Source organism: Oryza brachyantha, chromosome 2, assembly GCF_000231095.2.
Source record: "Oryza brachyantha chromosome 2, ObraRS2, whole genome shotgun sequence".
In the NCBI taxonomy this organism is placed as follows: Eukaryota; Viridiplantae; Streptophyta; class Magnoliopsida; order Poales; family Poaceae; genus Oryza; species Oryza brachyantha.
In genome coordinates this window covers 3,594,959-3,616,627 of record NC_023164.2, presented here as the reverse complement: position 1 = coordinate 3,616,627, position 21,669 = coordinate 3,594,959, and the positions used below count along the sequence as shown (strand labels likewise).

The 21,669-nt window shown below is 44.2% G+C and overlaps 3 protein-coding genes across 3 annotated transcripts; all 3 read right to left on the bottom strand.

Annotated features, from left to right (window-relative positions):
• Positions 1-738: 738 nt before the first annotated feature.
• LOC102709149 (desmethyl-deoxy-podophyllotoxin synthase-like) lies at positions 739-2,732 on the bottom strand. Its single transcript, XM_040520509.1, has 2 exons — positions 1,734-2,732; positions 739-1,659 (listed from the first exon to the last, which is right to left on the bottom strand). Exons 1-2 carry the CDS (start codon positions 2,688-2,690, stop codon positions 1,015-1,017), a joined length of 1,602 nt encoding a protein of 533 aa, XP_040376443.1. The 5' UTR covers positions 2,691-2,732; the 3' UTR covers positions 739-1,014.
• A 3,007-nt stretch (positions 2,733-5,739) lies between these two features.
• On the bottom strand, positions 5,740-9,849 carry LOC102701328 (cyclase-like protein 1). Its single transcript, XM_006646952.3, has 6 exons — positions 9,407-9,849; positions 7,598-7,642; positions 7,294-7,366; positions 7,064-7,158; positions 6,492-6,562; positions 5,740-6,167 (listed from the first exon to the last, which is right to left on the bottom strand). The coding sequence occupies exons 1-6, from the start codon at positions 9,783-9,785 to the stop codon at positions 6,042-6,044; spliced, it is 789 nt and encodes a 262-aa protein (XP_006647015.1). The 5' UTR covers positions 9,786-9,849; the 3' UTR covers positions 5,740-6,041.
• An 8,572-nt stretch (positions 9,850-18,421) lies between these two features.
• Positions 18,422-20,420, bottom strand: LOC102701609 (premnaspirodiene oxygenase-like). The gene is made up of 2 exons (XM_006646953.3): positions 19,477-20,420; positions 18,422-19,390 (listed from the first exon to the last, which is right to left on the bottom strand). The coding sequence occupies exons 1-2, from the start codon at positions 20,380-20,382 to the stop codon at positions 18,767-18,769; spliced, it is 1,530 nt and encodes a 509-aa protein (XP_006647016.1). The 5' UTR covers positions 20,383-20,420; the 3' UTR covers positions 18,422-18,766.
• Positions 20,421-21,669: the final 1,249 nt, after the last annotated feature.

Genomic DNA, 21,669 nt, shown 5'->3' with positions numbered 1-21,669 from the left:
TTCTTCGTTTTTCTACCGACTCCGTTTGATTTTAAATATATATTTAACTATTTATTTTATTTAAAATTTATGTGTAAATATGTAAAACTATAAATTAGTTTTAAGCTTCTTTAGCAATAAATCATATCATGTTAAAAATAATTAATAAATATATAATTTTTAAAGAGGATAAATAGTCAGACGCACTGAAAAATTGACGATGGTAAATAAAAAATATATATAGTTAAAATAACGAGACAGTTGATTAGTATTCGGCGTTTTGTGCCGGCTACTGTAAAGCATCACGTGAAGTCACAGTCAGATTGAAAATATCGACGCCATCCATAAACCAGCAGTCAAAGCAAAATGTCCTAAAAAAGATTCAATCTCATCAATTCCGCTAGTTGACCAGTCATCACTTCTTAGTCCTAGCCCCTGCTTAGTTTTCAAATTTTTTTCCAAAAAGCATGATATCGAATTTAGACACCTAAATAAAACATTAAATATATATGATCATTAAAATTAATTAAAATTAATTATACAGTTATGGAAGAAATCATAAACGAATTCTTTTGAGTCTAATTAGGACTCTCTCCCGTCATTATTATTTGACGTTTCGGACAATAAAATTATACTAAATCATTCAGTCCTAAACGTCATTTAAAAGTGACCGGAGAAAGTACATGATTAGTCATAAGTGATTAGTTACAAGTGCTACAGTAACCAATATGTGCTAATGCCGAATTAATTAGACTCAAAAGATTCGTCTTGCGATTTTCAGGTGTCAGAAATTTGTTTTATAATTAAACTGTGTTTAATATTTCAAATATATACCGTACACGTTGACGTGATATTTCTTCCAAAAAATATTAGAACTGAACGGGGCCTTGCCATTAAAAAATCTTAGAGATGGCAAATTAGAAATTACATGGCTTGACGATAAGTTGAACTTTTGATTAAATTTGATTTCATCTTACTCGACAAATTTGAGTTTAGATAAAGGAGTTGCTAATGATTTTATGTTTATAATTACTTTCAGTATTTCTTGGGCAGAGGGGCATGAGGCCGTGCAACCACGAGGAGGTGAAGGCGGCGTCGCGTGGTGAGCCCGGAGGTCTCCGTCATGTCGAGCTCGTCGGCCGGCATGCCGCCGGGAAGGCTCCAGTCGAAGTGGAACAGCAGCGCGGCGAGCGCGAGCTCGACGTGCACGAGGCCGAACGCCATGCCGGGGCACATCCGCCTGCCGGCGCCGAACGGGATGAACTCGAAGTCCGCGCCCCTGAAGTCCCTCGCCCCGCCGCCGCCGCCGTCGTGGGCCTCGAACCTCTCCGGCGTGAACTCGTCGGGGGCGTCCCAGTGCGCCGGGTCCCTGCCGATCGCCCACGAGTTGACGAGCACCGTGGCGCCCGCCGGCACGTCGTACCCGAGCACCTTGCGCGGGCTCTCGCACCGGCGCAGCACCAGCGGCAGCGGGTGCAGCCGGAGCGTCTCCTTGACGACGAGCTTGAGGTAGTGGAGGCTGGGCAGGATGTCCTCCGTCACCGTGTCGTGGCCGGCGGCGGCGAGTGCCCGCCGGACCTCCTCCTGCGCCTTCCGCATGGCGCCCGGGCTCCGCATCAGCTCCGCCATCACCCACTCCAGCGTCGTCGCCGACGTCTCGCTGCCGCCGCCAAATATGTCCTGTGAAAGAAGCAAGAGAAGGTGGACACGTTGGTGCGTCGAGCTCTCGGCGACCGGCCATGGCGCGTGCTTACCAGCATGACGGTTTTGATGTTCTCGGTGGTGAGAGGATACTGTGCGCCCACTTCCTTCTGCAGTCTGAGGAGGACGTCGACCAGGTCCTCGTCGTCGTCGTCGTCGCCGCTGGTGGTGGCGTCTCTCCTCTCCTGGTGCTCGTCGATGATGCTGTCCATGATCCGGCGCAAGCGGCGGCGGTAGCTTTCGATCCGACCGGGAGCGCGGCTGAGGAGCATGGCGAGGCGCGACGACGGGAAGAGGTCGGGGAGGCTCATGCCGGGCATGATGGTGAACAGTTCGTCGAGCATCCGGAGGTACGCGTCCCGGTCCTTGAGCCGACGGCTGCCGATGATGGCGCGCACCGTGGAGTCGGCGACGTAGGTGGATATTACATCGGTGAGGTTCACCGTCCCGGTGGGCGGCGCCGCCGTGGCCGCTTCGACGGCGCGGAGGAGGCGGCCGAGCTCGTCCTCGCGGACGGGGCGGAACGACTGGACGCGACGGTGGCTGAGGAGCTCCTGGGTGCAGATCCGCCGCAGCCGGCGCCACGCCTCGCCGTAGGGCGCGAAGACGAGGCCGTCGGCGCCCTGGAACCAGAGCCGCGACATGGGCCCGACGGGGCGCGACGCGAACGCGACGTCGTGCGTCCTCATGATCTCCCGCGCCGCGTCCGGCGACGACGCCACGACGGCCGCCACCTCGCCGAACCGGAGCAGCATCAGCGGGCCGTGCCGCCGCGCCAGGTCGCGCATGGCGCGGTGCGGCGCGCGCCCGCCCGCGAGGTGGTGCAGGTGGCCGATCACCGGCAGCGCCCACGGCCCCGGCGGAAGCCGCGGCCCCGCGCACGCCTCGCCCATCGTCCTTGCCGCCCGGCGGCGCGCGGTCACGGAGCAGCCGACCAAGAAGAGCAGGGGCGCGGCCATGAGAGCGACGAGCAGGAGGAGGAGGTGGAGCTGCGACAGGTCGCCGGCCATGGCAGCTCTCACGCGATCAATGCAGCTCCGACGTTTGCGAGAGCTCGACATGGACGGACAAGCTTAGCGTACTAATACGAAGCCGTGCACTGATGTGCGTAGCGTAACACACAATATGCATGCGCTTGCTGTGCTGTCCGTGCAACTCACTCTCACGTCAAAACAAATACAGGTTTGCTAGAAAAAAATTTCATCCATAGATTGAATTTTCTGTTTAGATTAGATTTGCTCGAAGATTTGTGCTGGTTGCCCACGTGCTAATTTGTTTGGTTCTCTTGGTTACCATTCGATTTAATATCGGAGACTAGTAGCAAACCCACAATTTTTACCATAACCCCTCGAGGGAGGGTTCGAAGAGCTTTTCCTATATATCATGCAGGTCTTCTTAGCATATAATGAGGTGCCAAAATTGATAATAAAACTGAATTTCGTTAATTAGATAAATGACATATCTCTAACGTGTTTACAAATCTATTTTCAATGTTTGCATATATCTAATAGCAACTCTCGTATCTCAAATTTTAAGGTAAACATATGTATTCCCATTACAGGGCAATTCAATCTTATGTTTCTTTAAAAAATAGGGTAACTTTCAGGTCCAATATCTTTTATGAGCTTTGGGGAGCTAAATATTAGCATTGTCTGGGAGATATTTATAAGTGATGGATTGGATATGCCAAAAGTTCGAACTGTCATCCCTTCTTGTGGACAAGGGATTTTTCACCCCTAATAGTTATAGATTTTTTTTAAAAAAAAATCAGTGTCATAGACTAGGATAATTGAAGTTTATACACAAATGTGCAAGGAACTAATATATAACTAGAGAAAATAATGAAATTAGACCAGGAATTATACTGAGCAATAGAAACAAAATTTCTTATTTATGTTTAAATCGAAATTTAGACTTGTATGTTCGTACGGTGGTTTATAGTATTTGCAATGTAACATATCAAATATTTTTTTTAGAAAAAAGAATCAAAACTATTTAAATCACATGTATACGCTACCGTACAAGTATAACTATTAGAAGGGCAGAAAGTTTTAGTTTACATCTTCGAAATGTTACTCCATTAATTTTATATTATAAGATATTTTGAATTTTTCATACTCAAACTTCTTTTAAGTTTAATCAAAATAATAAGTAAAAATATTAATATTATCAACCTAAAACAAATATACTCTCATAGTATATTCAATAATCTATTTAATAAACCTAGTTTAGTGTCAATGATGTTGCTACGTTTTCTATAAATTTAGTCGAACTTTAAAAGTTTGATTTCAGAAAAAAAAATTCAAAATATCTTAGCCGGAGGGATCAGTACGATAGTGCTGCAAGTAGGCCTGGCAGTGGAGCGGATCCTTTTGGTTTAAATGAGTTAGATGTTTATTTGGATTGTGTTGGATGGGTTAGAGTGGGCTAAGATTTTAGTTTGGACCAGATTGGTTTGGTTTGTTGAAACTTACGGGTTGGGCTCGATTGAATGCGGGCTAGCAAAGTGTGTCAATCCATAGATTTAGTCCATGGATCACAACCTGGAGGCTGCCTAATTCCTGGCCTCCTCCAAGGGCTAGTCGATGCCGCCATCAGCTGGGGACTCGCCGGCGTCGCCGCCCCCTGAGCCCTCCTCCTCTGCCCTCTCTCTCGCTCCCTCCCAGTGACTGGATTCGTCGGCGTCACTGCCCCCTGAGCTCTGACTCATCCAGTCTTCTCCCTCTTTCCTCCCTCTCTCTCCCGGCGACTGGACGGGGTCAGCGAGCGGCAGGAGGTAGCAGGTAGCACCGCACCAGGCGACAGGCAGCAGCAGGCAGCAACAAGCAGGAGGCGGCAGCAAGCTGCAGCTGGCAGGTGGCAGCAAAAGGGAGGCGGCAACAAGCAGCAAGCCAGCATGTTTCTTGCTGCTTTTCTTCTTCAGGTGGTGTTTAGTTGCCAAAATTTTTTGGCAAAAACATCACATCGAACGTTTGACCGGATGTCGGAAGAGGTTTTCGGACACGAATGAAAAAACGAATTTCATGGCTAGCCTAGAAACAGCGAGACGAATCTTTTGAGCCTAATTAATCCGTCATTAGCATATATTGGTTACTGTAGTACTTATGACTAATCATGGGCTAATTAGTCTCAAAAGATAGATTTCTTTCATAACTGTGCAATTAGTTTTTTGATTCATCTATGTTTAATGCTTTATTTAGGTGTTCAAAAATTCGATGTGATGTTTTTGGAAAAAAAATTTGAGAACTAAACAAGCCTCAATCTCCCCTTCTTTCTCTACTACTACTGCTCCTGCTGTACTACTACTGCTGCTACAACAGATTGGCTGTAGTTTACTTTAGTATTCTACTAATTGGCTGTAGTTTAAGTCCACTACTAATTTACTTGGATTTTTAGTAAAATTCAAGTAAAATATTACTTGCATTTCTGTTATCATTTGGTTTTGTTCGTGCATGTATCGCATACATGCACTAGAGATTGCTTCACTAATGGAACAGAAACTTGTGAAGGGTAGATGTTGATTTGCTATGGGTAGGATCCATGGGTTGGCATGTGGGTTTAACTTATGGGTTGGATTGGTATGGGTGAAAGAAGCATGCGTTTTAGGTTGGATTGGGTTTAGAAAATAATTTTATAGATTGGTTTGGACTGATAAAATAATATGATATGCTTTGGGTTAGAGTGAACGAGGGGTGGACCTTTAATCCACTTGTAGGACTAGCTGCGAGCACAAGCTCGAGTGATACCCGTGAACTCCACGTCCATCCTCCTGAATTCTCCCATTGCGTTCAAACCTTTCTTGTATAGATGAGATGGGATTGGATTATGACTAATCGTGGTAATAATGGAGACTGTTTAACTACTGCTAATCAGTAATCACATGAAATTATTTGCAAATCCTGACAGTAGTTGCGATTACCCTGCTAATTATCCAGGACGTTGATTTTGAGTAGCTTTTATCGTAGTTTAATTTTCAGTTAAAGTTTTTAGTTTTTAGGTCACTGACAACACGTAAGCGGTGAAAGCGAGCATGTATCTGCACTGCTTGCTCCATTTCAGTAGCTATACTAATCAACTGTCCAACTCGGTAACTGCTATATGAGCCTGTCAGTTTTTTCACCAAACTCCTCGTATCTGTTGTATTATTCATTGTAGATGAAAAATTGAAAAATACTAGCCTTATTAAATTATTATACTGGCCGTACAAACAACATATCTACTTTTACATTTATTATTATTTTTCTACAGAACGGGCCTTTGCACTCTGAACTTCTGAAGGCCCCAGCCAAGATGTAATAAAATAGCAGCACCAGCTGCCATGATCTGCAGGGTCGCCATTAACAACAGCAACGATGAAGGGATCACTTGATCAGGATGCACCTGATTGGTGAGCCCTCGGACCCAACCAGCCTCAGGGGTAAGCAGTGCAGCATGTAGATTCCAGCCTGGACATCATCTAGTTTCAGGCCTTCAACTAGGATGATATTCTGAAAGAACAGATTCAGCAAATCAACCAATGGTTATAGTTATAGCCAGTAATATAATCTTGCATGCTACATTGATTTGTGCTCTAAATCTCCTATCCATGGAGGTGTGAAATTCTAAAAGAATCAAAACGAACAAAGACTTTGTATAACTTTCTCAAGTAGTGATGCAATGACATGCTTTCAGAGTTAACAGTTAATCAGTACTTTTTAGTTCAGTAAAGCCTGATAAGTATTTGCTTTGAAGTAGATCGAGTATCTAGTCAGTACTATCTACACTTTGCAGATGCACTAAAACTCTAAAATAGAACAACGGTAGCACCATACCGGAATTTTGAAAAAGACCACATGGGCAGAGATCAAGTGATCATATGCTGCAACTGACAGATAATCAATACCTGCAGAATTGCCAATCGGCAAAATAGCACAACATTAAATTTTCTCCAATCAAAAAAGCAAATACATACATACATATCATTATCCACCAACAAGAAAGCCATGTATGTAACTTTGGGCAACTCTCCGATACATTTTTACCAGTAGTATTATACCATACACCGGTAGAAAAAAATATATTTTTGTACTTTGTTAATTACTTGATTAGTAGTATTTTATAATTTTATATTTTTGCAATAAAGATCACAATAAAAATGATGATATTACCCCTTCAAATTTTGTGCTACACCTAATATTGTTGGTAGTATAATTTAATCACATCCATCCGATAAAAATAGATTAACGGTAAGGATTAAATTCTACCACCAATAAAATGCACCGGAGTCGGCCCAATGTAACTTGGTACCAACGAGAACGTGTGGAAATTCCTAACTTGAGATCAAGGAAAAAAGAAGTTACCAATACCACTGTGAGGTGTAGAAAGATAATCCACAATTACTTACCAACTAGCTTGATGTCAGTGTTGTCAACTAACCACTGGGCTCCATCCTCAGTGAATCCGACATAGCTCAGATCACCCTTCTTCCACATGAGCTTCCTGTAAATCATTTGATTACATGTTTAATATGTTAGTATCTTGTAAAAATGTAGAAGACATGCTGAAATGAGCATATGGGCACCGGACCACTTTCTAATAAAAACTGAGCCTGCACTATGAGAAAAGAATCCATACCTATCTGTATTCAATGTCCTGAAAAGAACTCGACGAACACCTTTTGGTATGTTTAACGACTCCATTGCCTTTGCTGTGTAAATAAAGTGCAGGCAAAAGTTTCGTCATTTTAAATGATGAAACTATGATGCATTTATATACAAGACATAAAAGTGGTATGCATGATTCTGTCATGAATATCTATGAGACCATGGGCAGCACCGCAGAACTGCCAATTGTGGTAAATTCATCAGTTTTATCATATAATTATATTCGTGATACTGTGATAGAGCAGGTAGCTCCTTGGAAAAATTATGCATAATACCTGTTATATTTGTGTTTCTTGGAGTATCAACCAATAGTGTGGGACCTGTCCAGGAAAGAGGAAATCGATCAACTTCAAATATCTACAACTAACTGACGTTTAAGTTTCATTTGCATTTCCTTGGCAGGTATTACATTACAGGCAGTGCATTTCTAAATAATTAAAGATTTGCTCCAGTCCAACAAAAAGTACGTTGAGGTACCAAATCGTTTTTCACCATTGGATTTAGCTGAGTAGGATGTGCGCTCTAGATCCAACGATCAGAAATGATTTGATACCGCGAGGTAACAGGATGTGCGCTCTTAGATCCAACGATCATAAATAATTTGGTACCGCGAGGTACCGGTACCATGAAGTACTTTTTGTTGGACTGTAAAATTGCTCAAATAATTATTGAATAGGCATTTCACAACTATTACGTATCTCACAACATTCCTTCAGATGAACCATTAATATTGTCGATCGAACCATATCAGGTGAATCTTTAACGCTGGAACAAAGCCAACGAACAAAATTGATCTTTGCGAGCAGAAAGACATGAAGCTGTGCTCCCATGAGAGAAGTAACTGGAACAGTGACAGCCAACGAACACACGTATGAATTGCTGCTTCCAAACTGACCAATTCACTATTGTAACTGCCAATGATTACATATTTTCTAATATTTTGGACAAAGGAATTACAGCTTCAGGCCTCTGCACATGTATTTTCTAGAGCTGGGCATAGCTACGCCCATTTAAAAATCATGCATGTGTGCTTTAGAAAATTTTGAGAAAAAATGTATTTGATGTGTATTAGGGCTGTATTTCTAAGGCATGTTATTAAGTACAGAAATTGAGAAGTATTTCATGTTTTGAGCGCATGTGCACTGTGAAGTAAAATAGAAGAAGTTTGTGTCTTTTTGACAACAGAAAAGAAAAATTATTTACCATTCTTTATAGCTCATACAAATCGTACTCCTACCATTCTAAAATATAAGCAATTTGAGTTTTGCCATACGATCAAACTATCCTAAGTTTGACCAAGTTTATAGAGAAGAGTATTAATATCTACTTTGTGAAACATAGGACAAAACTAAGAATGGGCAAGTTTTGGGATGGAGAGAGCAATATTTTTACACACCTTATGTGTAAACATATTTTAACAAGTTTGGTTTGTTTTAATCGTGTTGGTGCACAACATTTATCTTTTTTGTAAATTATGCATATTATGATGTTTTTACACGCCTTTTGTGTAAACATAAATCACACCATGTAGTGCAAATTTTTAGGAGTAACTATGTTAACTCCGCTCTATACCGTTCGGGCCGTTCGGCATAGGGGTGTTTGGGACAAGGGACTAAACTTTAGTCCCTTGTTCCATTAAATATTTAGACACTTATTATAAATACAGTAAATGTAGACTATTAATAAAACTCATTCATAATCTTGGACTAATTCACGAGATGAATCTATTGAGCCTAATTAATCCATGATTAGCCTATGTGATGCTACAATAAACATGCTCTAATTATAGATTAATTAGGCTTAAAAATTTATCACGCAAATTAGCTCTCATTTCTGTAATTAGTTATATAAGTAGTCTACGTTTAGTATTTATAATAAGTATTCAAACATCGATATGACATGAGACTAAAAAGTTTAACCCCAACTAAACACCTCCGGTTAGAGTTGGGAGCTGGAGTTGCGTCTCGCCAGCTCGTCTTGGAATTTGTCGCCAAATTCCCCCTCGTGTCGCCGGCGGCGAGAGCATCCGTGCCAAACATGAGAGCGGGGAACAAGTTAGGGGGCGGCGGCGAGGGCGTACGTACCGTTGAGGACCTCGAGGTCGAGCTTGTCGACGTCGAGGCCGGCGGCGAAGTGGGCCTGGTTTATGTGGCCCGGCGCGTCGACGTGGGTGCCCATGTGGCAGTGCATCCTGAGCTCCGACAGGTTGCAGACCGACCCGTCCGCCATGGAGTCCCTGAGCCGCACCAGGGGCCCCGTCACCTCCCCCAGCGCGAACTCCGGCATGTCGGGGCGGTACGCGTGGGTGATGTCCAGGATCCTCCCGCCGCCGTACTCCGCCGCCGGGACCCCGCAGGTGTCCTCCGTGGCGTCGTACCCCGGGTGCGCGTCGCTCCCCGCCGCCAGGAGAGCGTGGCGCGCGGCGAGGACGACGACGAGGAGTGCAATATGAGCTGCCGCCATGGCGCCGCGCCGAGCTCTGAGCGGACTAGCCGAGCTACCAAGCTTACTGCTTGCTGCTGTTTGGTCTCAAATTGGCTACCAAGCTCTTCTCTCTTTTAACAAGTATTTATAATTAAATGTGAGTTATTTTCTGAAAATATTATATTCTAAAGTGTTCCTTTCAGCTTGGAAATCTTATGCGAGAAAAATTAAACAGTCTATGTGACAGCAAGCCTAGTCTCTTTTTTTTTACATGCTTATAAATCAAAATTTAAGTTTTTAACCTTAGAGTTGATTTGGATTTTTTATCCTACTTTTTTCGTTTTTTAGATCGCTAACATAAGTATATAAAGTTTTATTTATAATTTATTTTTTATTTATAAATATACCATAAAAAACCATTCAATCACCCATGTGAAGTGTGACGTGCGTCCCATTCTTAAAAGAAAATAAATTTAGTACCGAATATAACATGTGTTAGTACGATGAATCTCGAGAGGCTGTCCAGATTCATGATGTATTACATCCAATAATAGAGACGGAGTTAGTATGGTCAAGCGGGTGGATAAGCTATTAAACTACTACCTCCATCTCATAATAATTTCATTTTTCGTTTTTTTTCTATACAACGTTTGATCATTCGTCTTATTTAAAAAATTTATCGAAAATTTTAAAAAAATTAGTCACGCATAAAGTATTATTTATATTTTATCATCTAGTAAGAATAATAATATTAATCGCAAAAAAAATTAAATAAGACGAAGAGTCAAAACATTGTATCAAAAAACTGAAAAATAATCTTATTTCGAGACTTCGGGACGGAGCCGTTAGTTAAGGGGGTGTTTGTTTCTAGGGGCTAAACTTTAGCCCCGAGTCACATTGGATGTTTGAACACTTATTATAAATAGTAAACGTAGTCTATAAATAAAACTCATGCATAATCTTGGACTAATTTACGAGACGAATCTAATGAGCCTAATTAATCCATGATTAGCCTACGTGATGCTATAGTAAACATTTGCTAATTATGGATTAATTAGGCTCAAAGAATTTGTCTCGCGGATTAGCTCTCATTTATGAAATTAGCTTTTTGATTAGTCTATATTTAATACTTTAAATTAGTGTCCGAGACAGGTGATTAGTATTGTGCGCCGGGCCGCCGGCTACTGTAAAGCATCACGTAAAGTCATAATTCAGATTGAAAATATCGCTGCCATCCAAAAACCAGCAGTCAAAAGTGGCATAGTTATTTCGACAGCAAAATATCATCTAGTAGTTCACGGAAATATGTGTATCAAGTATGAACCATTCATCAACTTCGCTAGTTAACCAGTCCTCACTTCTTACCGTAGTCTAGCTTAGAGACGGCAAATTACATGGCTTGATGATAAGATGAACTTTTGATTAAATTTGATTTCATCTCACTCGATAAATTTGAGTTTAGATATGGACACGGCTAAGCAGTGTGCGGTAGCCAGGTAGTCTTAACCAGTGACACAAACGCCCTTGCCAAAAATGGCAGTTAGCACCGCGCACTTCCCCTCAACATGCGCACTTAATCATACATATAAGAATCAAGAAAAAACTACTTAAACTACAAAAACGTGACATACAATTTAAATGCTTTAAAATACAATTTTCTCAAAAACTGCTCATCCGATCGACGATACCCTGTTGTGTTCGTAACAATTAAATCTTTATAACAAGATCTCACATGATTATATTTTGATGAAAAAGTACAAATTACTTTTATAATATATGCAAGTTACTTTTAGATTTCATTAAGTTACATTTTAAACATATAAAAATAAAATTAATACAACATAAAAGTAATTTACATATATTATAGAAGTAACTCAAAACAAAAATATCATGACATTAAAAGTAAATCCGTTGTGGGTAAGTATGATATGTTGATTAAAACAGTGCGTATCTTAATAGCTCCTGGTTGTCGTTGTCACCGCCACTCCCAATGTCAATGAATATATTTTATGTTTAGGGGGTCAGATGTAACTTCAATGCTTTCGAGATATAACTTCAATATTATTTGGACGTAACTTTTTAGTATTGTCCGGATGTTACTTAGTACCATGGTGATGTAATTTTTTAATGTTGTCGAGATATAACCTCAATATTACGGGGATGAAACATTAGTATTAGGGATATAACTTTAGTGTTATTCGGATGTAACTTTAATATTGTGCGAATGTTGTAACTTTAATATTGTGGGGATGTAACTTAATGAAATCTAAAAGTAATTTAGGTATATTATAAAAGTAATTTGTCTTTTTTCATAAAAATATAGTCATATGAGATCTTATTATAAAGATTTAATTGTTATGAACATAATGATTTAATCGAATCGTAAATCGGATGGGTAATTTAAGAGAAATTTCTAAAAGAAAAAAAAATAGTATAGAAACATAAGAATGTTGGTGAAATTCGGACAGTACTCACGTGTTTTTGGTCTGATTTTCCCACCCGTACCGTGAATTAGCACTCATTTATGAAATTAGTTTATTATTTAATCTTTGTTTAATATTTAAATTAATGTTCACGGCTAAAAGATTTTAACATGAGGCTAAAAAGTTTATACGCTCGTCTAAACAGTCCCTAAGCTTTGACAGCGTGAGAAGGAGCAGTAGTGATCGGACGGATTTGACGGTTGTCGCTTCGGTTGCTCCGCAAGTAATTTGAGGGAGCGTTTGTTTTGAGAGATTTATGTTTAGTCTATAGTTAGTTTGAACACTAATTTAATTTAAAGTATTAAATATAGATTAATAAAAAATTAATTTTATAAACGAGAGCTAATCCGTGAAACGAATTTTTTAAGCCTAATTAATTTATAATTAGTAAATGTTTACTGTAGCATCACATAGGCTAATTATGGATTAATTATGCTCATTAGATTCGTCTCGCGAATTAGTCTAAGATTATGGATGGGTTTAATTAATACTCTATATTTAATACTTTAAATTAGTGTCTAAACATCCGATATGATATAAGACTCTTTTTAGTCACATCTAAACAACAACCTTGTAATCACTAGATTTTACTTTTAGATAACGAAGTTTGTTGCATGCAATCTTGTACGTAGCTGAGTCGTTTTTTCTTCGAATAATCCTGTATTGACTCATGTTGTGTTCACGAGGATCCGGACGTAGAAGTAGGTAGTCGCCAACTGTTTTTTCAGTTGAGTCTTAGCTACAAACTCGGTTGTAATCAATCGTGGTGTGGATTAGGGCGAGTTTTGTGGATTTTACAGTTCTAACAAACTCCTTGGTTCGGAGTATAAATAATAGAAGGAACAAAAAGATCGCTGCCTGTTCATCAGCATACAATCGTCAGAAACCAAAAGAAAGCAGAGTGGGCTTCAGATAGGCAAAATTTCTGAGAGAGGAATAGCTACGAATTACAACAAGTGGTATCAGAACGCTATTGCTACAAATTACACCCCGCCGCTACGACGTGTAGTGTCGGGCAATGGGCAAATAGTGTCATAGTAGGCGCCGAGGGAGACAAGCATGCTACTGTACTACCCCGTACTGACCCGGAACAACAACGTCAAAGTGGTCATCAGGTAACCGAGGACTTATTGATCCTCGGCTATCCACCGGATAAAATTTGAATTCATCTTCTCGATTACCTTGTCTTCTTTTTGTACTTTGATCCTTTTTATAGGGACTTCAGCAGTACCATCGAGATACCCATACATCTAGACTCCTCTAATGACGGGAAGAACTTGCGCCTTCCGTAGGAGATAGTTCCTCTTTCCTAGCTTCTCTGTCACCGGAATGACGAAGGACGATGCGCCAACCGGAGTAGAAGAGGATGATGACATCGGCTTGGCTTGTTTTTAGATGTATCTGAGAGAAGGATCTGATACTATGTAGAAATAGCGAAGCGTTCTCATCTCTCATGAGGCCACGTACCTTTGTTTATATAGCCGACAAAACGCGGCAAATATACATGCAAGTTTATTAAAAGAGATAAGGGATGTTATTCTATCTTTAACTAATCTATTCTTGTCTATTATCTAGCTATATATCTAACAGTCAAAACAAACACCGAGCTTATAAATCTTAATATCAGATATTAAACTGATGCACGACCTAAAGGGCGATAACAGGTACTGACACGCCAAGAGGTCGAACTGCCGTCCCCTGCGGTGGACAAGGGATTTTTTTACCCCTAAATTGTTATGGGATTTTTTTTAAAAAAATGTTGGCACCATCGACTAGGATGATTTAAGTATGTAGGTAAACATGCAAGGCTTCGATATATAACTAGAGAAACAAAAATAACAAAATCAGATAAAAAGTTGTTATTTTTTCTGATATCAAAATTAAACTTACATGTTATGTTGTATAGTGACATACAATTATAGAAAGTTTTATTTTACTCCTCCAACTCCATCCGTTTCATATCATAAGATAATTTGACTTTTTTATAGTCAATTTTTTTAACTTTGATCAAAATTATAGAAAAAGATAGCAATATTTCTACACTGCTTTAAATATATGGGCGGTAGTAGTGAATCTGTCACTCAATTGCTTTCTTGTCACATCCGGAGTGTTGTCCTAAGGCTAAAATCGTAAAAAAGAAATTCGTAAATAACAATTGGCTTAATTAACTCAGGAAAAATCCCTCTAAAAGAAATTAATTCAATTAAATCGAGTCTCGTAAATCGATTAACTGGATTTAAACTCAAATTGCAGAAGTATAAAATTTGGCCAAACAAGTTAATTTAAAACTCGACAAAAGTGGGGCTTTCCTTTTTTCCTCCTTTTTCCTTTCCTTCTCAAATTGGGCCGAAGTCCAATTTTCCTCCTCTTTTTTTTTCTTTTTTCTTTTTTTTTTCTCCTTTTTCTTTTTCCCTTCCCGGGCCGGCCCAGCCGAGCCGGGCCATCTTCCCACTCAGCCGGCCCAGCCGAGCCGACCTCCCGCTCCTCTCCCGCGCGCGCGCCTCCGCCTGGGCCGCCGCCTCGGCCCAGCTCGCCCGCGTCGCGCCCGCAAAGTCTGTTGCTGCCTCCCTCCTCCCTCGCGCCACTGACAGGTGGGGCCCACCTGTCAGCGACCGCGCCAGCTCGCCCGCGCCCGCGCCAGCCGCGTCCGAGCCGGACGCCGCGTCGCCGCTGCAACCACCGCCGCGACCGCCGCCGCCAAGACCTCGCCGCGCCCGACTCGGTCTCCAACCTCCGCCCTGCCCTAGCCGGCCTCCCCGCACTATAAATCCCCTTCCCGCCGCCGCGTCGCCGCTGTTTTCCCCTCCGCCACCAAGCCGCCGCTGTGCCCCGCCGTTCGCCGCCGACGTGCGACCACGCCCTCTGCCGCCCGTCGTCACCGTGCAGCCGCGCCGTCACCTCCGCCTCGATCTTGCCGACTCACCCGCACGGTCGCTGCCGCTGGTAAGTGTTCCCTTCCTCCTCCCATCTCTCTTTTCCTTCCCGGCCGATCGCCACCGAGCCGCAGCCGTCGCCGGACGTGTGCGGAGCTCATCGCCGCCGCCGCTCGCTGCTGTCGTCGTCGCCTTCGCGACGCCGTCGTCAAGCCGCCGCCACCCGCACCCGTGTGTGCTCGCGCTCGTCGCCCGGTCGCCGCGCCAGTCCGTCGCCGCCGCTTTGCCCGGCTGCGCCGCGTGCGCCACCGCCTCGGCCGTGTGCCACGCGCCGTCGCCGGACGTCGCTCGTCGCCGGCGCCGTGCACCACCGCTGTCGCCGCCGCCGGCTGCCGCCACCCGCCCGAGCCGCTCTCCTTCCCCTCTCTGTTCCCCTCTCACCGGCCGACGGGTCCCACCCGTCAGTTGCCTCGCGCCCCTCCTCCCTCTCTCCTCCCGTGGGACCCACTTGTCAGCCTCTCCTCTCCCTTCTCTCCCACCGACAAGTGGCCCCCACCTGTCAGCGCCTCCTCTCTCCTCGCTGACGTCAGCAGCCCCATTAATTGCGCAATAATTGATTTAGGACTTTTCTGTTTAGTTAAAAAAAACCCAGAAAACTTCTAAAATTCATAAGTAATTCATCTAGTCTCCGTTTAGGTTCATTCAAATTTCATTAAACCATAAAATTGTCAAGAATCCATTAAAAATACTTTCTTTTGCTGTTTCAGTAGAGTTTGTGCCTGTTTTATTTATTTTTGTGTTTTGTCGCTTAGATTCGGACCCCGTCGAAGAGCCGGTTTACTTCGAGATCGTCGCCGAAGTTCCCTAGGGGCCAGAGCAAGGCAAGTGGCACTCATCTTTGATCATATTGGACCCATTATTGCAAATTCCCCGCTTTCTTTATTCAAATGTGCATTGTTTTAATTAAAGTATTAACTGTATTTACTTTTTTTCGGGTAAACCTTATTATTATGCCGTTGTTTATCCAACTTTATTCATTGCTGGACCAGGGGTAACTTAATTAGAGTTAGGCCTAAGTTAATGCTTAGCCGTGCTTAGAACAAATAGCTCATGGGATCACCTTTAATCATGCCTAGTTCGGAATAGCTGTAATAATGATTCATTACTCGGTTCGGGTTAATGTCAACTAAAATATTGATAATGGTGGGCTGTGGGTGCAAGGTTTTGAGAGTCGCACCCATGGCAATTAAGGACCAGTTCACGGGAAACCCTGGAAGTAATTAAGTGCTAACCACATGCCGAAATGGGTAAGATGGGATTTGAAGCATGACTTCGAACTATTTGACGTACCGAGGCAAGGGTAGGCGTGATGGAGTATGGACGGGCAATCGTGGTGTAACGAAAGCCTCTGCTGCTTCCGGATCTACCAAGGCACAAGAAGGGACTGCCCGACTTGGTGTAAAGGAGGGGGTGAAACCTGAAGTGTGGTGTGATTAAATAAGGAGGGTTATGTGACGGGTCCTGTCACGGTCTCCTTTCCGGTATGCCGTGGTGGTATTTCGGCACACGTTCAAGTGTATTGGAGTCGTGTCTTGTGGGTACAGTAGTACACCTATGATCAGAGTATAAACTATTCGAATAGTCGTGCCCACGGTTACGGGCGAGCTCCCAGCTTCACTGTGATTAGTGAACCTTTAATAATTTGAGTAAACTGGTTGTCACTCGGGATTACTGCAACGTGGTGTAACGTTGAGTAGTGGTTGGGCCTGTTGCAACGTGGTGTAGTGTTGGACAGTGTTATGGTATTTTACAGCTGCTCTTTACTTATCCTTTAATGTATTCAATTACCTTTATTCCTTTTAATCTCTATCATTTGTTTAACTGCTGCTTTATTGCAACTAACCCTAGCCTGCCCTTGTTAATCCCTATGCATCATTCATTCCCCATTTTCCGTGTTACTTGTTGAGTACGGTGGTTTGTACTTAGCCTTGCTTAACTTTCCCCACCAGAGCTGGAAGTCGAGTCCGATGGAGGTGCCTCTCAGGAGTGAGCTGATCTGCCGTCGAAGCTTTGCCTGTGGACTAGAGCCGTACCCGCTGGAGCTACTCTACCTTTTCTTTCCGCTGCATTTCCGCTAGAATAAGTGTTATTTTCAGTTGTTTCTAAAAACGATGGTTATGTATTCAACATTGTCTTTTTGTGTACCCTGGCTGGTCCTAGACAGGAAATTTAATACACAATTAAGTTCAGAAATTCGGGCAAGAAATTTCTAGGCGTGACATTTCTATAGTTTATTTTATAAATTAGCCCTTGCTTTTCTAGTTTTCTTGTTATTATGGAATAATTCAGTTCAAGTAATATTAGCATAGTTTATAAAAAAAGTCTATGATATTTGGTAGTATATTTCCATAGCAAAGCATGGGTATTTGGTAGTTAAACATAAAATAAATATATGCTCACAATATGTTCAATGATCTATTTAATAAAATCAATTTAGTGTTGGAGATTTTGTTGTATTTTTCTAGAATTTTGATTTTAGATTAAGCATAAGTATCTAAAACGGAGAGAGCACAATGGTGATGCGAGCACAAACTCAAAGCGCATATTTGCAAACGTAAATAATTTATGAATAAATTTATATATATATATATATTTTAACGATATAAAAACTAAGACAGGAAAATAAACTTCGGTGAAAAAAATCCTAAAATCTTCTTTAAATTTAAGGTTAAAAATTTAAATTTTGGCTTATAAACATAAGGAAAAGGCGAAAAGATAGAGTGCTAAACTACCAACCCATGAACTTCGAGAAATTTACTATTTTAGCCCCAAAACCAGGCGACTTCACTAAATACCCCTAGGGAAAAACAAAGAAACAAAGAGGATTTGGCTTCTCGGCTGGGTGTGTTCTCCTGTCGCCCTCTCCCTGTTCCCATCGCCGCCGGTAGCCGCCTCCCCTGGCTGGTGAGTTGCCGAGCCCTGCCGCCCGTGCCGAGGATGACGAGGCGAGGCTGCCAGGGACGACGCCGCTAGACTAGGCACCGCCGAAAGTATCGTGGCCCGACCTGCTACATGGGGCGATTGGCCTACCGAGCCGCCGCTGTCGTGTGCCCTGGCCAGATCTGGCGCTACCGACGCCGACCGGCATCGCGGTGTCTGGCAGATCGGGCGTTGGGGTTGCAGCCTTGCAGGGGCATGGGGAGGAGGGGGTGTTGGGCAGCGGCGGGCTTGGCAGCTTGCCGGCCGGGGAGGCGGCTGTCGTCGCCGCCGGCCATGGAGACGACGAGAGGACCAGGGAGAGAGCGAGAGAGGGCGACGAGAGAGCAAGATTATTTCTTTGTTTTTTTTTCTAGGGGTATTTTGGTTATTTTATAGAGGAGGCACCGGTTTTATGATCATTTTAGAAAAATCCGCGGTTCTGAGGATAGTTTAGTATAGCCGCCTGTTCCATGGCCAAAATGGCAAATTTTCGTGAACTCCACGTCCATCCTCCTAAGTCCTGAGTACTCCCGTTGTGTTCAAACCTTTCTTGTATGGGATGGGATTGGATTTTGACTAATAATGGTAATCATGGAGACAGTTTAACTAATGCTGATCAGTAATCACATGAAATTATTTGTAAATCCTGACAGTAATTGAGATTACCCTGCTAATTACACACTCCCTACTGCACTGGCACGGGGACACGGGGGACGGCGAGCACCAGCAGGTCGGAGCGCCGGCGCACCGTGATCCCGGCCGCCTCCGCCATGTCCATCTCGCCGGCGGCCATCCCTCCCGGCAGCTTCCAGTCGAAGTGGAGCAGCAGCGCGGCGAGCGCGAGCTCGATGTGCGCCAGCCCGAACGCCATGCCGGGGCAGATCCTCCTCCCGGCGCCGAACGGGATGAACTCGAAGTCCATCCCTCGGAAGTCCCTCTCGCAGCGCTCGAACCTCTCCGGCGAGAACTCCTCCGGCGAGTTCCAGCGCGACGGGTCCCTGCCGATCGCCCACGCGTTGACGAGCACCATCGTGCCGGCCGGCACGTCGTAGCCGAGCACCTGGCACGCCTCGCCGCACTCGCGCGGCAGCAGCAGCGGCGCCGGTGGGTGGAGCCGGAGCGTCTCCTTGATGACCATCCGGAGGTAGCGAAGGTTTCCGAGGCTGTCCTCGGTTACCCTGTCGTGCCCGGCGAGCTCTCGCCGGACCTCGTCCTGCGCCACCCGCATCACCTCCGGGTTACGCATCAGCTCGGCCATCGCCCACTGCAGCGTCGTCGCCGACGTGTCGCTGCCCGCGCCGAACATGTCCTGGATGCCGGAGAAACAGAGCAAATGAGGAGGATAGATGTGGGTTTGATGAGGCGAAGTAGCCGGCGACGGTGAAGAGAGCTCACGATCAGGATGGATTTGATGTTCATGGTGGTGAGCGGATACTGGGAGTCCATGTCCTTCTGGAGCCTCAAGAGCACGTCGAGCAGGTCCTCGTCTCCGGTTACTCCGGCGGCGTTGGCAGCGCCTCTGCTCTCCTGGTGTTCTTGGATGATGGTGTCGACGAAGTCCATCATGCCGCGGCGGCGGCGCTCGATCTTGGCGGGCACGCGGCTGAGGAGCATGGCGAGGCGCGACGACGGGAAGAGGTCCGGGAGGCTCATCCCCGGCATGATCTTGAGCCCATCCTCCAGCAGCCGCAGAAACGTGTCGCGGTGCCGGCTCCGGCTGCCGATGATGGCGCGCACCGTGGAGTCCGCGACGAAGGCGGAGATCCGCTCGGTGAGGTTCACCGGCGAGGAGGAGGAGGAGGCCTCCGCGACGGAGCGGAGGAGGCGGCCGAGCTCGTCCTCCCGGACGGGGCGGAACGAGTGGACGCGGCGGTAGCTGAGGAGCTCGACGGTGCAGATCTTGCGGAGCTGGCGCCACCCGTCGCCGTAGGGCGCGAAGATGACGCCCTCGGCGCCCTGGAACACGAGCCGCAGCATCGGCCCGATCGGCCGCGACGCGAAGGCGACATCGTGCGTCCTCATGATCTCCCGCGCGGCGTCCGGCGAGGACGCCACCACCACGGGGAGCTCGCAGAAGCGGAGCAGCATGAGCGGGCCGTGGCGCCGCGCCAGGTCCCGCATGGCGCGGTGCGGGAGCGCGCCGGCAAGGTGGTGCAGGTGGCCGATCACCGGCAGCGCCCACGGCCCCGGCGGCAGCCGCAGCCTCAGCCTCCCCGACCTCCGGCGGCGTGCCAAGTAGACCAGCGGCACGACGAGGAGCGCCAGGAGCAGCAAGTAGGCGGCGGCGAGCTCGGCGTCCATGGCCAAATCGCTTCGCTCTCGCGCACGATCGAGCTCAGGCTGAGTGTGGCGGCCGGCTACGGGGTAGGCGCAGCTCGGCTAAGTCAATTGCGACTGTGACTAATTGGTCGTCGTCGTCTTCTTCTTCTTCCTCGCGTCGCTTTCCACGATGGCGTCCTTAGCATTTTTAAGGACTTTGCGTTGGCGCGAAGACGCCTGAACCAGCTACTGGCTTTAATTTATCTATAGTCAATCTAATAGCTAATTTATACAATAGTTACCTACAAAGTATTAATATATGGTCCTATATATTACACACACTACGTCTTAGAGTCCATGCTGCAGCTAGGTATAAATTAGTAGTCTACCACTTTTCTGTCTTAGGCGGTGATTGCGCCACCAGCTGCCGGCTACGGTGGAAATTTTCATACGAGTTTGGTGGTTGCAGTGGAGATTCTCGTACGAGTTACTCTATAATATAACAGACATTTGTAAGTTATTTAGCAAAATTAAGGTTGGATTAAAAAACACTTTACTAGTCATTTTGTGAATAAATTTTGAATTAATGGTTTAGATTGTCTTTCCTAAGCCTTTTTATGAACAATTTTTGAATGTTTAATGGTTTAGATTGTCTTTCTCGGCTTTTGATTGGTTGGGAACCATCTTTGGGGGTGTTTGTTGGGCTTTCTCAAGAGAGAAAAGAGAAACAATATATTTATAAATAAAAAATAATTTGTGAATAACGTGTTATTAGCAATCTAAAAGAAAAGACTCAATAAAATGAAAACCCCAAAAAATAAAATCCAAATTTAAGGTTAAATTTAAATTTTTGATTTTATAAATGTAAGCATAAGTGAAAAGACAATGATGCATATAAATAATTATATTATGTTATAAAATTTAAATATTTTTCATTATATTTTGTAAAAGCTTTATTTTTTCCTTGTCCCACGTAGATTGTGTTTGAGATAGCTAATATGGAAGGAGTACACGATGGAATTTAACTTAAACTTTTGTTAGCCCTTTGAGATATGATTTCTATTTGGGAAAATTTGCTGAATAATAACATGCGCTCCAACGTGAGTGACAAATTGATATTTGTGGAGCAGTGACCGGAAAATAATTAAAGTCCACGTACCATTAAAACATTCACAGATGTCTCATTGGATTTGCGTGTTTTCTTTCAAAAAATATATATGCCAACGGTAATAATAGAACAATTCCATTTTTCTTTAGCAAATAAGTAATTAACTATGTCGTATATAAAAATTTTATTTATAAATTATTTTTTGTTTGCAAATATGTCGC